Source organism: Opisthocomus hoazin, chromosome 6, assembly GCF_030867145.1.
Source record: "Opisthocomus hoazin isolate bOpiHoa1 chromosome 6, bOpiHoa1.hap1, whole genome shotgun sequence".
Lineage (NCBI taxonomy): Eukaryota > Metazoa > Chordata > Aves > Opisthocomiformes > Opisthocomidae > Opisthocomus > Opisthocomus hoazin.
In genome coordinates, this window is record NC_134419.1 from 64,263,000 (window position 1) to 64,278,032 (window position 15,033).

General features: G+C 62.2%; 1 protein-coding gene across 2 annotated transcripts; it reads left to right on the forward strand.

Annotated features, from left to right (window-relative positions):
- Positions 1–22: 22 nt before the first annotated feature.
- On the forward strand, positions 23–11,860 carry RRP12 (ribosomal RNA processing 12 homolog). Of its 2 annotated transcripts, none has more exons than XM_075423568.1 (34): positions 23–479; positions 1,468–1,706; positions 1,805–1,888; positions 2,134–2,210; positions 2,395–2,500; positions 2,667–2,783; positions 2,886–3,024; positions 3,311–3,438; positions 3,744–3,842; positions 3,923–4,014; positions 4,092–4,203; positions 4,371–4,468; positions 4,627–4,741; positions 4,952–5,094; positions 5,534–5,655; positions 5,800–5,864; positions 5,975–6,137; positions 6,235–6,389; positions 6,770–6,837; positions 7,000–7,093; positions 7,304–7,462; positions 7,576–7,656; positions 7,740–7,845; positions 7,989–8,096; positions 8,210–8,367; positions 8,720–8,811; positions 8,924–9,082; positions 9,237–9,409; positions 9,548–9,664; positions 9,993–10,042; positions 10,329–10,407; positions 10,658–10,725; positions 11,154–11,236; positions 11,441–11,860. In XM_075423568.1, the coding sequence occupies exons 1-34, from the start codon at positions 341–343 to the stop codon at positions 11,541–11,543; spliced, it is 3,891 nt and encodes a 1,296-aa protein (XP_075279683.1). In that variant the 5' UTR covers positions 23–340; the 3' UTR covers positions 11,544–11,860. The 2 variants fall into 2 exon arrangements, with proteins under 2 accessions (XP_075279683.1, XP_075279682.1); XM_075423567.1 differs by having other exon boundaries at positions 301–479; positions 1,471–1,706.
- Positions 11,861–15,033: the final 3,173 nt, after the last annotated feature.

Genomic DNA, 15,033 nt, shown 5'->3' on the forward strand with positions numbered 1-15,033 from the left:
GGGGCGCGAAGGGCGGCGCGACCTTCAGGGCCGTGACGTCAGCGCGCCGCTAACGCACACGCGGTAACTCGGCATGAGCGGTTCCATAGTGCGGCACCGGCGGCGCCTTCGCCCCTGCGGCGCGGGGTGCCGGGCAGACTCCCCGGCTGACGGCGGCCCCTCGGGTCTCCCATCCGAGCCCTAACCGGTCCCGACCCCGCTTAGCTTCCCCGACGCCGCTGCCCGCCCGCCCCGCTGGCAGGCGGCAAGCCCTGCCGGCAGCGCTGCCCTCACTCAAGATGGCGGCGGGCGCCGGAAGCGGAAGGGGCGCGGCGCGGCGGCACGTGGAGCCGGTTCCAGCATGGCGCGGAGCGGGCGGCTCCGCTCGGGCGCCGCCGCCAAGTTGAAGCGGTGGCGGAAGGGCCACAGCAGCGACTGCAACCCCGAGACCCGCCAGCACCGCATCGCCGCCCGCAGCCGCTTCTGCAGCCGACCCGCGGGTGAGGGCAGGCGGGCGGCGGCCCTCGGTGCGGGCCGGGGCCCCCGGTGCGGGCAGCTCCCTGCCTGTGCCCGGCCCTTCCCGGTGGGGGCTCGAGGGGGGGTGGCTGCGGGGCGAGCCTGTGGCTCCTCGGAGCCGGGACGGGGGCAGGAGGGCCTGGAGCCGCTGACCCCCGAGCTAGGGCCCCGGGAGGCGGAGGAGGCAACAAACCGGGGACGGGAACCGAGCCCGCGGCATGACGAGCACGTCCTCGTTACCTTCACCGTGACGCTGCGCCTGCGGATGTGGAGCAGGGCACGGCATCACCCTGCCGGGGCCTGGTGCGAGGCTCTGGCCGCAGCCGCCAGGATCTGTGCCGTGGCCTCCCGGTGGGAGCGGTTCGGCTCCCAAAAGCCCCTGGCCGTGCGTGTAAGCGCTGCCGGGGTGTCTGGCACCGGGAGGAGCGCTCCGAAGGCTGCGTGATGGCGAAGACGAGCCTCGGAGCATGGCAGCCTGGCGGGAGCCCTGGCTGCCGCTGGCCAAGGAGATCCTTCTCCCGTGGATAGAGAAATGGGTTTTGCATCTCGTAGATGTTCTCTTGCAGCTGGTTGCAAGCTGGTGTCCAGGACTCAGAGGGACATGAGGCGTGTGCCTTGGCTGTCTGGTTGCCAGGGCTCCAGGCAGAAGATAAGTGGGGCAGAGTGCAAGGAGTACCTCGGTGTTAAAGCCCTGGCACACCGAGACGTGTTTGTGAGGGCACGGTACTCTGCTCCATTAGAGGAGATGGTCGGGCTGTGCCCTGGTTTGTTTTCACAGGAGTTAGGAGCTCTCTCCAGTTAGCGCTGTGCTTTCTCCCATCAGGGGGAAGCGGCATCCATGTCCCACATGCTGGAGATGAGCTCCAGCCAAGCCAGTCCAGCTGATGGGGGAAGGAGGGGGAGGTGGGGAGTTTTGGGGTGAACAGCAGAGTGATGCAACTTTGAGGTCCTGACCGTAACTCTTCACCCCAGCAGAGAAAAGCAACTTGACGGTGGATGCAGTGAAGCTGCACAATGAGCTGCAGTCGGGGTCCCTGCGTTTGGAGCGGCCGAGTGACAGCGCTCAGCTCCGTATGGAGGAGGATGATGCTGGGGAGGCTGCCACGGAGAAGTCCGCTGGCACCTTCCTGAGCGGGCTGAGCGACTGCACCAACGTCACCTTCAGCAAGGTGCAGCGCTTCTGGGAGTCCAACTCTGCCGCCCACAAAGAGGTAGGGGCAGGAGCAGGGCTGGGTGGGGGGGTCTGGTGGGACTGGCCCCCCTGGACGTGGGGCTGAGGGTGCTGACCTGCTCCGCTTGCTGCTCGTAGATCTGCGCCGTGCTGGCGGCTGTGACGGAGGTGATCCGCGCGCGGGGGGGCAAGGAGAGCGAGACAGAGTACTTCGCCGCACTGGTGAGCGATGGCCGTGGGGAGGAGGCGCGAGGGGAGCTGCTGCTGGCAGCATGGGTGGGCTTCCGGGAGGGTTGGTGGTGGAAGGTGCTGTGCTCGTAGCTGAGGTCCTCAGTGTCCTTCTCCAGCAGAGACGCTGTTGGGCTGCTGCTGGTTTCTCTGCTCCCCTCACCAAGGGTTGGGGTTGGGGAAGGGCTGGTCTAGTGTGAATCCCTGCTCCCCCTTGCTTACCCCTCCTCTGTTCCCAGATGACCACGCTGGAGGCGGTGGAGTCCCCTGAGTCACTGGCTGCTGTTCTCTACCTGCTCAACCTTGTCCTAAAGCGGTGAGTGGCTGCTAGAGGAGAAGGGAGAGCTGCCCAGGCCCATGGTCGCAGAGGGGTTGGTGCTGTCCCCCTCGCTGGGCTGGGGAAATGACCCAACCGGGGCGGGCTGGGGATGTGGTTCCCTGCGAGACTGCCAGCGGCTGCCTGCTCCCTGCACAGCTGATGCATCCCCTTCTCCCGGCAGGGTCCCAAGCCCTGTGCTCATAAAAAAGTTCTCAGACGCCTCAAAAGCCTTCATGGGTGTCATCTCCTCACAGGCCTGCAGCAGCTCCACCTCTGCCTTGCGATGGGTGAGTAGCCAAGAGGGAGCCAGCAGTACCAGCTCTGGCCAGGGGTCTGCTGCGAGCTGAGGTCAAGCTACTGTTGTAGGGTGGTGCTGGGTGCTCAGCCTGAGGCTGCTGCAATGAGGGGGGGTCTCTGTGGGGTGATGCTAAGGCCTCTGCTGCTCCCTCGCAGGTCCTCTCTTGCCTGGCCACGCTGCTGCGGAAGCAGGACTTGGCAGCCTGGAGCTATCCGGTCACCCTCCAGGTCTACCACGGCTTACTGAGCTTCTGCATTCATACCAAGCCCAAGGTAAGTGCCCAGTTTCCCTGGCGAGGGATGACGCTGCCTCTGGGGCTGGCTGTGCCCCCCGGGGCCCGTTGTTCCTACCCACCTGGGCTCTCCTTCCCCCAGGTGCGGAAGGCAGCGCAGTATGGCGTGTGCTCCGTCCTGAGGGGCAGCGAGTTCTTGTTTGGAGACGCGGCCCCGGAGCATCATCCCGCGGCACCCTCCACTGCCAAGTTCTGCGTGCAGGAGATCGAAAAAGCTGGAGGTGTGGGGCGCTGGTGTGGTCTGCAGCTGGGTGGGGTGGTCCTGCAGCCGTGGGAGAAGAAGGACTTGAAGGGAAAAGGGGAGTGTAGGAGACACCGCTGGGGCACCTTAAGTGTTTTGGAGGGCCCTCAGCCATCTGTCTGTTGCTCTGTTCTTCCCAGAAGTCGGGGTGGGGAAGTGTTCACCCCAGTTTTGTGGGTCAGCCCTGGCACTGCCACACGGGCCTTGCCTTGGGCGGGGATTTGCCATGGGGTGCCACGGGCTCAAGCGCTGCTCCGCTCCCGCAGGCACCAAGGAGGCGACCACCACCCTGCACGTCCTCGCCCTGCTGCGGGACCTGCTGCCCTGCTTCCCTGCGCCCTTGGTGAAGACCTGCTGCGAGACCTTGCTCCGAGTGATGACCCTCAGCCACGTGGTGAGCGTCCCCACGCTGGGGGTGGTGAGGGCAGCCCCTTTCCCCCTTGGCTGCACCCTGGAAGGGCTCAGACCTCCTCTGCTGCCAGCTGGGAGCCTGGAAATGCAGGATGCAAACACGGAGGAGCCCGGGACAGCCGGTGCTTGCTGGCCTGCCTGCTGTGGAAGAGGGAGGCTACAAGACAGGGCGCAGTCACAGCAGCGCTGGGCTTCCCCAGGCAGAGCCCGCTTTGGGGCCGGGGGACAGAGCGTGTGAAGGGGGGCCACCTGCCGTGGAGCCCCCATCTGATGCTGTGTCCTTTCCAGCTGGTGACGGCGTGCGCCATGCAAGCCTTCCACAGCCTCTTCAGTGCCCAGGCCAGTGTGGCCTGCCTGCCAGCCGAGCTCAATGCCCAAATCATCACCGTGAGTGCAGGGCGTCAGCACGGGGAGGGACAGGGCTGGCAGTGCCATGGCGTCCACCCACCCACCATCTGCTTCCGCAGGCCCTCTACGACTACGTGCCCAGCACAAGTGACCTGCAGCCGCTGCTGACCTGGCTGTCCACCATGGAGCAGGCACACATCAACCTGGGCAGGTGCGGGCAGGGGCCGTGGGTGGGCAGGGGGAGAGGTGGCCGCTCGGTCTCTCACCCGCCCGGTGTCTCTTCTCCAGGCTGCAGAAGGACTTGTGCTGGGCTCACCTGCCCCGGCTCTTCTCGGCCGCCATGAACTGCTTCCTCTCCCCGCACTCCCAGGTGGTGACGGCAGCGGCGCAGACCCTGGAGGTACTGCACTGTGCACGGGTGCCTCTCCCACTTGGCTGCCCTGGTCCTCGCGGGGGGCTCTACCCGGGGGTTTGGGGCTTGCCTGGGGGTGGTGTGCCCCTCTGCACCTGCCAGGCTGGGGGGTCCGCGGTCCGCTGCTGTCCTATTTTCCCTGTTTGTCCTTGCAGATCCTCCTGAGCGAGTGCGTCGCTCCCCACATGGAGGACGTGGGCACCGTCTCTGCATCTGCCCCAGCCCCTGCCGCCTACCTCTGCAAGATGTTCAGGTGAGCAGCAGTGGTGTGGGAGAGGCTGTCCCCGTGGGCCCGGCTGAGCACTGAGCAGCCTCTGCCCGGTCCCTGATGGGCCTGGCAGGCCTGGTTGGCACCCTGATTGCTGCTGGGTTGGTCTCTGCCGGCGTGACCGTCTGCTCTCTCCTCCCCAGATCAGTGGAGGAGGGCCTGACGTATCGTTTCCATGCGGCATGGGATGAGGTGCTGCGGGTGCTGGAAGTCTTCTTTGAGACGTGTGGGAAGCAGTGCCACCCCATCATGAGGAAGGTGAGACAGTGGAGCGGCCGTGCTGCTGCCCGGGCTGCATTGCCCTCTCCGGCCGCAGAGCGGGGCCATCCCGGTGCCTGCCATCCTGCCAGCGCAGCTCTGGGACTCGGCACAGGGACATGCAGGGCAGCTGGCATCCCTGGGCAGGAATAGCGAATGACACAGCTGCCTCCGTGGCTGCTGTGTGACCGTCCTGCCCTGTCCCTGCAGTGTCTCCGGTCCCTGTGTGACCTGCGTCTCTCCCCGCACTTCCCCTACACCGCTGAAGTGGACCAGGCGGTGGGGGCTGCCGTGAGCACCATGGGCCCCGAGGTGCTGCTGGAAGCCGTGCCCTTGGAGATCAACGGCAAGGAGTGAGTACAGCCATGGGGCAGTGGGCCCTGCGCCTGTTCCCGGCAACTGAGGACGTTGGTCTCCAGCTGAGAAACTGTTTTCCCCTTGCACTTTTCTCATCGGCACCTTCTCTGACCTGTTTGTGAGCCAGTGCAAATGACCGGTGCCCCCAGCACGCTGAGCAGAGGTGCTGTCTCTTTGCTGTCTTTGGCTCATACTTTCTCTGTTTCCCCCGCCAGTTCTTGTACTGGGAAATGACCAGCTCTCAGTCTGTCCGTGATGGTGTCAGTTTTGCAGCCATTTGTTCCATTCCTGTTCAGTCTGCACGTGGTGCTGGAGGTGTTTGGCTCTGCCGAACCTCCCTGTGCCCAGCTTTGGGGCCACGTGGAGGTGCCCCGTGCCCAGGGGATGGTGCTGGCAGTGCCCAGCGCTCCCCTGACCCGTGCCTTCGCTCCCCAGGGAGACGCTGGATTTCCCCCGCAGCTGGCTCCTGCCAGTGCTGCGGGACTACGTGCAGGGTGCGCGGCTCGGCTTCTTCACCAGCTACTTCTTGCCCTTAGCAGCCACCCTGAAAAGCAGAGGTGAGCGGGTGGCATGGCAGGGGTCCTAGTGGGTGCAGTCCTGCGCTCCCGGGAGCCCCAGGGTGCTCCGTGGGACCTCCCTTCCCTCCCCTGGGGTGGAGCGGGGCTTTGCCACCGCTGCTCATCTCCCTTTCTCTTCTGCAGCCGCGGAGTTTACCCAGGCTGGGAAGAGCGTGGAGGCCAAGCTGTACGACACGCTGCAGTGGCAGGTAACGAGGAGTGCCGGGGAGCCCTGCTGTGGCCTATCTGCGGTGTCAGGCTGGGGAGCGGTGACTCGGGCGAAAGGTATTGGTCTCCCACCTCTCCTTTTGCTTTCAAGGTCTGGACCCTGCTGCCTGGCTTCTGCACCCACCCCACGGACGTGCTGGGGGCTTTCAAGGGGCTGGCCCGCACCCTGGGCATGGCCGTCAGCGAGCGCCCGGACCTGCGCCCCACCGTGTGCCAGGCCTTGCGCACCCTCATCCACAAAGGATGCGAGACAGGTTGGTGGGGGACAGACCCTCGCGGTGGGTCCCTGTCCCCTGCGGTGACCCGGAGGGGGAGATGCTGATCCACACCCCTTTGTCGTCCTCCCCCTAGACGCGGAGCGGGCAGAAGTGGGTCGCTTTGCCAAAAATTTCTTGCCCATCCTGTTCAATGTGTACAGCCAACCTGAGGAGGACGGGGCCAGCAGCGCTCAGCGCCGCTCCGTGCTGGACACTGTCCGTGCTTACCTGACCATCACCGACCCCCAGGTGAGGGGAGCCAGGGGCAGCGGGGCAGGTGGTCCTGGCTCGGCCAGCGCCTTCCAGCCAGACCCAGTTTGATGGGGCTGTAGTGGGTGCCTGACTGGAGAAGGCAGGAAGAAAGAAGCTGGGTAGAGAGTGGCCCTTCCCTGCCCTCGTGGGGAGGGTGCCTTTCCCAGCCAGCAGTCTGGGATTTCCCAGTCTTGCAGCTGCACCTGGCACATCGTACACGAGCCGTTTGGGAATTTGCCCAGCTCTTTTTTGGACCCGCTGGTCCTTCTGGTCTCCACAAAGTCCTGTGGCAAGGTGTTTGCCATGTGGATTGCAAACTCTTGTAAAAGCACTCCCTTCAGTCAGTTCTGATCCTGCTCTGTGTGCCTGCCCTGCAGATGGTGTGTGGGTTCCTGCAGAAAGCTAGCGAGAAGCTGACCAGTCCCGAGAGCTCCGAGTTTGCCAGGTAACAACCAGGGGCTGGTGCTAATGGGTAAAGCTGCTGGCTGTCCCGTGTGGGATGTGCCGCTCTCGTGCATCCAGTGTGACTCGCAGCCAGAGCCCCAGCTTGGCCGGGCAGTGTGTGCGATGCTGCCGTTACACACCTGCGTGCTCTTCTCTGCTGCAGACTCTCCATCCTGGACCTGGTGGTGGCAATGGCACCCTACACTGATGAGCAGTCCCTGGGCTCCCTGTACCGCACCATCCAGCCTTCCCTCCAGGTGAGTCGGCCCCCGGCCCCAACAGGCACAGGGGGTGCAGTGCAGTGGGGCACCCTCTGCTCACTGCCAGCTTGGACCCGTGCTCTGGTGGGCTGGACAGCTGCTACAGTGGATAGGTCTCTGCTGGTGGTGTGGGGTGCTGCGGGGGTCCCTTCAGATACCGTGGCAAGGAGCTGCCCTGATGGTGGGTCATGTTGGCTGTCCCTGCAGAGCAAGGAGCGCAGCATGCAGAAGAAGGCGTACCGGGTGCTGGAGGAGGTGTGTGCCGCTCCCCATGCCCCCTGCCAGGCCTTCGTCTGCTCCCACCTGCAGGACCTGCAGGCAGCGCTGCTGGACTCGCTCAAGAGCGCGGCGTCCCCAGCCAAGAGGGTGAGAGCAAAGACTGTGGTGGCTGAGCTCGGCTCCTGCCAGGAGGGGACAGGGTGGGGGGAGCTGGGTCTGCATCCCTGGGCGTACCAGCGCTGGGCTGTTTCTTTCCCCAGCCCCGGCTGAAGTGCCTGTTGCACATCGTGAAGCAGCTGTCTGCGGAGCATGAGCCCTTCATCACCGCCCTGGTCCCAGAGGTGAGCGCGGTCCCTGGGGGCACCCAGCTGATTCTGGCCATGGTGGGTGACTGCAGGATTGTGACATGCCCACGTGCCTCCAGGTCATCCTCTGCACCAAGGAGGTGTCGGTGGGGGCCCGCAAGAACGCCTTTGCGCTGCTTGTGGAGATGGGGAATGCCTTCATTCGCTTTGGGCCCACCCCCCAAGGTGAGCTCCTGCTCTGCTTGCTCAGCCCCACAGCCGCTCCGGTCCCAAGGGGATCGGACCCATGCCAGGCACCCCACTGAAATGGGCCAGGGATGCTGCTGGGCACAGGGCGAGTTGGGGCCTGAGCTGTTCCCCTCCTGCAGAGGCCATGCAGCGGTTCCTGCTCCTGGTCTACGCGGGGCTCACGGGCTCAGTCACCATGATCAGCTGCACAGTGCTGGCACTGACCCGCCTGTTCTTTGAGTTCAAAGGTGAGCAGGAGGGCTGGGGGCTGGGGGCAGCACGGGGGGATGAGGCAGGACCCTCCAGCAAAGGTGGATGCTGGGAGGAGGCCGGCTGCGGCTGAGCCCTGCTGCGGTTGCAGATCACCTGGAACTGAGCGTGGTGGAGCAGCTCCTGCAGAACGTCTGCCTGCTGCTGGCCTCCCGCACGCGGGACGTGGTGAAGGCGGCCCTGGGCTTCCTCAAGGTCACACTGCTGCTGGTGGACAGCAAGCTGCTGGCCAAGCACGTCCAGACGATGGTGAGATCCCGTGTGGGTTACCCCGAGGAGGGTGGCGGGGCAGAGCCGGGGCTGCCTTGGGCAGCTGGGGGCATCTGCAGCTGCGCCCTGCTTCTACCTGGGAGCCAGCAGCACAACCTTCATCTTGGTGATGGAGAAGGCAGTGAGGAGGTCCCCCTTCTGAATGCTGGTGTGGACCTGCCAGAGAACCCCCATGAACCGGCCCTGCTAAGCAGGGGCACCCTCCCCACTGCCCTGCCTGGGGTGGGAGTGGGGAGACGGCAGCAGTGTGAGCAAGGTGGCTGTGCAGGGGAAGGCTGGCTGGGTGCCAAGGGCAGGGATGCTTTGGTCTCGAGGTTCTCTGTCCTGGCAGCTGGAAGCCGTGGGGAACCTTTCTGATGACATGAGACGCCACTTCCGTATGAAGCTGCGAAACCTCTTCATCAAGTTCATCCGCAAGTTTGGGTGAGCCGAGGGCTCCTGGGTCGCACTGGAGCGGCGCCAGGGCAGTGAGGGAGCTCCCTGAGAAGCAGTGCAGGAGGAGTTGGGCACTGACCGCTCTCTCTGTGCTCCTCAGCTTCGAGCTGGTGAAGGGGCTGCTGCCGGCCGAGTACCACAAGGTGCTGGTGAACATCCGCAAGGCAGAAGCCCGGAGCCGCAAGCAGCGTGCCCTGAGGGAGGCAGCTGCAGATACGGATGAAGAGGAAGCACCACCAGCACCACCCAGAGGAGAAAGGTAAAGATGGGCTGGGGGTGAAGAAGGAGCAGCCTTGTTGCATCTGGGGATGGGGACATCTCCAGCACTGGGGTTGCTGTGCACTGTGGGGCAGGTTCGGGTCTGTGCCCCTGGGCTTATTCCATTTCCATCATCTTCTCTGCCTTTTGACCAGCGTGGAGGAGATCCTGGCTGACTCAGAGGACGAGGAGGAGGAAGAGGAGGAGCGGCAGCAGAGCAAGGAGTGGAAGAAGCAAGCACGGCGGAAGGGCCAGGCCTGGCTGAAGGAAGGGGAAGAGGATGAGCCCCTCAACTTCTTGGACCCCAACGTGTCCCAGCGGGTGCTGGGTGAGGAGCAGAGCTTCGGACGTGGCTGGGGTGGGAGGGACAGGGCGGGAGCTGGTGTGATACACAGGGGCTCTGGGGATATGACCGACTCTGGGAGTGGGTCCTTCCCCAGGCCCTGACCCATCTCTCTCTGAGCAGCCACCAAGCCAGGCCCCAAGCGGTCCAGAAGAGTGAGCCACGACTTCCAGGTGTCTGAGGATGGGCGCCTGATCATCCACGAAGAGGAGGAGGAGGCGGATGATGATGAAGCCAAAGGTACTGCCTGGGCTGGCAGGGGGCCATGCTAGACTTGCTCTGGTACTCCAAATGGTTTTCTTCCTGCCACCCATATGTGGGAGCTTGGGGAGGGAGGTGGGTGGAAGCGGTAGGGGTTGGTGTGGCCTTGTATCACACCTCTCTTCTGGGCCACTGCCACACAGGGGACGCATTCCCCTCCATCACCAGGAGGGTGCTGGAGGGGACATGGCCACCAGTGCCAATTTGGCAGGGGCACCCTGCTCCTGCAGCCCGCACTGGGGCTGGCACAGTACAGGAGCTCTCCTGCGCCCGTGACCCACACTAACCCTCTTGTCCTGTGCCCTAGGAGCAGATGAGGAGATGGCAGATGTGCTGCAAGATGTGGGTCTCCGCAGTGTGAGTATGGGGCTCATGGTCTTGAGGAGATGTTGGGGGAACTTGGCTGTGTTGGACCCCTGCCTGTGCTGTGGCAGCTGCAGCTCTGCCCGAGAGGCCAGTGGGCACACCAAGCACGTGCCAGCTGCTTGGAGGGGTGCGGGAGGCTGGCTGGGCACGGGGTGTGCGCGGGCAGTTTGGAAGGTCTCTGGGCCCCCATGGGAGGAAGCAGGAGGTCGGGGGTCCGTGGGAGGGCAGAACTGTAAGGACAAGCCAGCTGCAGGGTCTCTGCTGCCTTCTTCTGCAGAAGAAAAGCCAGAAGCGTCGGTTCAGAGAGGAGCCAGATGATGAGGAAACTGAGGCCGGGACCTACCCTCAATACAGAGGTAAGTCCTGTGCCAGGTCTGGGGCTCCCCAGGGGGCCAGAACATCATAGCTGTCTTACTGGCCTGCTCCAGGGCAGCTGGAGCAGTGCTCTTTTCTTGTGGGAAACGGTCACCCTTCTCTGCTGTCCTCGCACCCGAGAGCTGGAGGCAAAACCAGGAACACCTTCCCCAGGCCTGGTGCATTCTGGCGTAGGAAATGGGAAGGGGGAGCCCCGGAACGCCTTTTCAACACACATTCCCTGTTTTCCAGCTGGAGGCTCTGGGATCCACCGGCAGCTGGACAAGGAGCCGGTTTTTGGTGCGGAGTACAGATCCAAGGTGAGGGACTGGGGGGGGGTCGCAGGGTTTGGGTGGGGAAATGCCTGGGGCTCTGCTGGGGTGGGATTGCTGCTGGCCTTGGGGGCAGGAAGCACTGAGTGTTTGCTGAGGGTCTGGTCCAGCAGTGCTAAGGCTTTGGGGACAAATCTCTGCTCCAAGAGGAGTTGCCAAACACCCAGTACCTGAGAACATTTCCAGCCCATATTGGAGTCCTGGTCCTGGCCTTGCTGTGGGCAGTTGCTGCTCACTGCTCAAAGCGGGTGTCTGTAGCGTCACCTGAGTGGGAAATCGGCTCCAAGGGCCATGTGCTCACCTTGCACCCCGCTACAACATGGTCTTTGGGGTGGCTGGGTGCAGGGTCACACCAGTGCAGGACACATGCATCTCCCCTGGTGCTGCATCTTCTCCCGTGTCACTGTCTCCCACAGAAAGGCAAAGGCGACGTGAAGAAGAAGGGCCAGCTCGACCCCTATGCCTACATCCCCCTGAACAGAGCTAGGCTCAACAGAAGGTGAGGCGAGCCCGGACGGGCACAGGGTGGGGAACAGGGCCAAAACACGCGTTCAATCCCGCTTTTTGTTGAGATGTTTTTTTGTGGGTCTGGGAAGTCCCTGCCAGTCTCTGTACTGCTCCTTGCGGAGCTTGGAGCATCCCTGTGCATTGGCTGTGCCCAGTGCCCGCACTAACCCAGCCTCCTGCTCCTTCCTCCCTCCAGGAAGCGGGCGAAAATGCAGGGGCAGTTCAAGGGCCTGATGAAGGGTGCCCAGCGCGGGGCCAAGGCCGGCCGCAGGAACCGTCCAAAGGCCCAGCGCCGCTGAGGAGCCTCCAGTGCTCTGCCTGCACCTGCCCAAGGATGGACAACACCCTGTGGCCTCTGGGCACTTGGGGACGGGGCTTCATGAGTGGAGCAGGGGTGACTCCTCTGCAGGGCATGGCCCGCGGCTGTTTGAGACTTGCCGGGAAGCCTCCCCATCATATTACGGACGCTTGGCCCCAAGCTCTGCACTCCTGTGCCTGGAGGAAGGTGCTGGGTGCCTGGTGTAGGGGAGTGTGTGTCTGCGTGTGTGTGTGCGTGTGAGAGTAAGTAACATGTAACGAATTCTCTATATTGATAAATACCCACTGTTCCTACCCAGCCCAGATTCCTCCTCTCCTTCCCTTTTAAGAGCTGTGCACTCTGCATCCCCGGTGCAGCGGGTCCGTCCGCTGCACAGTGCCCCACGGGGCTCACGCCTGCATCACCCGGGACCTGGGCACAGAGCCCTTTCCCCAGTGTGGGGCTTGCTTGGGGGCTGCCAGGAGCAACGCTGCGGCACAGAGCAGCGAGGCGCTGCCCGTGTCCCGTGCCCTCCTGGCAGACCTGAGTCATGGGGCTGGCCAAAGAGAGAAGCCAGAGGCAGTGAAGTCCTTTGCTTACAGCCGGCTTCCTTACACAAACTGCCCCTTGGCAGGATCTTCTGGATGAACAGGGTCTCGGCCCTAAACCGTGGGCCAGGGGATCGGTGCCATGGGGGGAGTGTCTGCCATTTGGCTGCCACTGGTTTCTGTCCTGCCTCAGCTTTTCTCATATCAGTCATGCCTGGTTGCGGGGCAGAATGGTTCGCTGCAAATTTCTTCAAATTGGCTGGAAAACTGCTACTGCAAACTGCCCTGCCTTGCCCTTTCCCTTGCCCGTGAGAACTGAGAGAAGCCCTTTCCTCTACTCTGCCCTGTTCCTGTCAGCTAGACCTGAGCAGCGCAAATAATCCTCGACCTTTCAGCTGCCCAGCCGTCTCAGGTTGGCGTGAGCATCTGGTTTTGCCCAGTTACTTCTGCACTGAGCCCAAAAGACAGTGTTTGGCCAGAGCACTCTGAAGAGAATGGAGCTGAGAGTAGTGGATACAGGTCAAATTTCTCACACTGCAAAGAACATGCATTTGTGAACATAGCTGACTTTCCCTTCCTCTTTTGTATGAAAAAGCCTTTAGTCCTTTGTCGTTTACTACTGTGGTAGCTTACATGCTGGAATTGCAACGCTTCTCAGTCTCCTAATAAGCTAAAGGGATTGTGCTTGTTCAGCTTCTTTCTGGAGGCTGCAAATCCAGTTTTGTGGCTCTCGTGCTTTCCACAACCCCCCCCCCCCCCCAAGATCCTTTAAAATCCTTGGAGTTGAGGAGGAGCTCTTGCACTGGCATTGGTCCTGTCTTGTCAGGAGCATTGTCCCCTGCCTGCTTCCCCACCCCAGGCTCTCACTTGGACTGTTGAGCCCCAGGGCCATGTTGAGGTGCTGCTGCGTTAATCCTGCCAGAAGGGAGCCCACAGCCTGACTTATGGGACAGACATCTCCCGCAGCACTTCCTGACCATGTTCAGTCTGCAGGAGCTACATCCATGTTCCTCCACTGTCTGCAGCCTTGGCCTGATGCCCTCCCTCCCCTGAGAGCAGGACCTTCTGAGCCCACACCACTTGTAACATGGTTCCAGGCCCATCAGAGCTGTGTCTTCCTGCTTTCTCTTCTCTCCTTGGAGACAGGGCCTGGAGAAGGCTGTAGCTAATTCATTTAAAAGCTCCGTATTACTCACTGTATTGTTCTTCATTTGCATGTTGTTGCTTAAATTAGTGCATGCCTGCGTGGAACAGAAGAGTTTCATTAGCGCAGAGGATGGTGTTTGCCTCAGCCGGTGTCCAGAGAACAGATTCTTCTGCAACAACATCTTGTTAATCAGCTAATTAATCATGTAACGCAATAGAAACCCTTGGAGAGGAGACGTCATCCTGCCCACGGAGGCTGGCTGCGAGTCAAGCCTGCTCCCCACCGGCAGCTGTCCCTGGCAGGGCGCAGAGCTGCGTCTCGGGGGTCGCAGGAGCTTGAGCACAGCTCCCTGCTATGGGGCAGTGTGAGGGATGATGTGGGGTCCTGCCTCCTGCAGATACCAGCCACAAACATTTTGCCGTTAGCCACAGAGAAGCGCAAGACGGGGACCTGGAGCGATGCCTGGCTTTTGTTGCTCAAGCTGGGAGGTGGCTGGAGCCTATTTCATCAACCAGCATGCCGTTAAACCGCGCAACTCCTTTCCGCAGGCTATGGCAGGCGCTGACAGTGCATCAGTGTTCAGCTGTGCTTGTGCAGGAAAGCGTCGCAAAGGGCTCTTAACCTTGCAGATACGAGCTGCAAAGTGGGAGGTCTCCGGACGGTGGGCTGCAGGCATCCTAGGCACGCATGAGGAGGGGCTGGCAGGACTAACAGGCTGCCCCAGGCCCTGCCTGGGTGGCGCCTGGGCAGGGTGGTCCAGATGCCCATGTTGAGTTTTAAGGTTCAAAATCAGGAGAACATCGTTTCCTTACCCTAGAAGCTACCTGCCTGGGTTGTGTCCAGCGTGGCACACTGCTGAGAAGGACAGATGTGCCCTGTGGGGCTGTGCCCACACAGCATCCAGCTGGACCACTGCTTCCTCCGAGCACGCTGCAGCGCCTTTGGGGCTCCCCACAGGCACACCGGGGTCTCCCCAGTTCAAAGCCAGGATTCGGCACACAGCAAGGTGCGGGGATGGGAAAACCTCCTGGGGGCAGCAGTATAGGAGGAACCTTGGTGTTTATGCTAAAATGATTGGCAGTGAGATAATTAAGTGTTGAGGTTTAGAAAGCCAAGGGACCACTCCAGCTGGAATGCAGTCAATTAAAAAACTGTCAGTTTAATTCCTAGTCCCCCCAGCCCTCTGATCTACAGTTTCACTTCTTGTTTTGAAAAAGTTGTCTTGTCTTCTCTTGGTTGCTCCCTGAAAGCTCTGTGCAAACCCAGGTGCAGCAGGTGTGCAGGGGCACAGGGACAGCTGGGGGCAAGGCAGGCGCTTCCATAAGGAAACAGGAAAAACAAACAGGAAACAAAGAAATAAAACTGCTTTTCCAGTGTCTCAGTTCCTCTCATTTCTCCTCGATGATGAGCAAAGATAGAAATTACGCAAGCTGAGAGGCGGGTTGGGGTTCATGGCGCGCGCTTTGTGTGGTCTCTGTGGCCCCGCACGGCCCCTGCTGTGCTGGTTATGCGTAACCCTCATTGCAAGGGTTTCTTTGAAAGAAAACGGCTGCGGATTTTACTCTTCTACTGCATATCGGGGCTTGGGGTGTCAGGTGTGCACAAGGCTCCAACAGACATCGCCACGAGAACCTCCACGGCCCCGCGCTGGTGCTGGGCTGGGCTTCAGCTGCTCCCCTCTCCGCGCCGGGGGCTGTGGTGGTGGCTCCAACGACGCCAAGGCCGCCCCAGCGCAGGCAACATGGCGCACGCACCTCCCCGCCCTTCGCCCCCGGCAGTGGGAGCCAGGCGTGCCG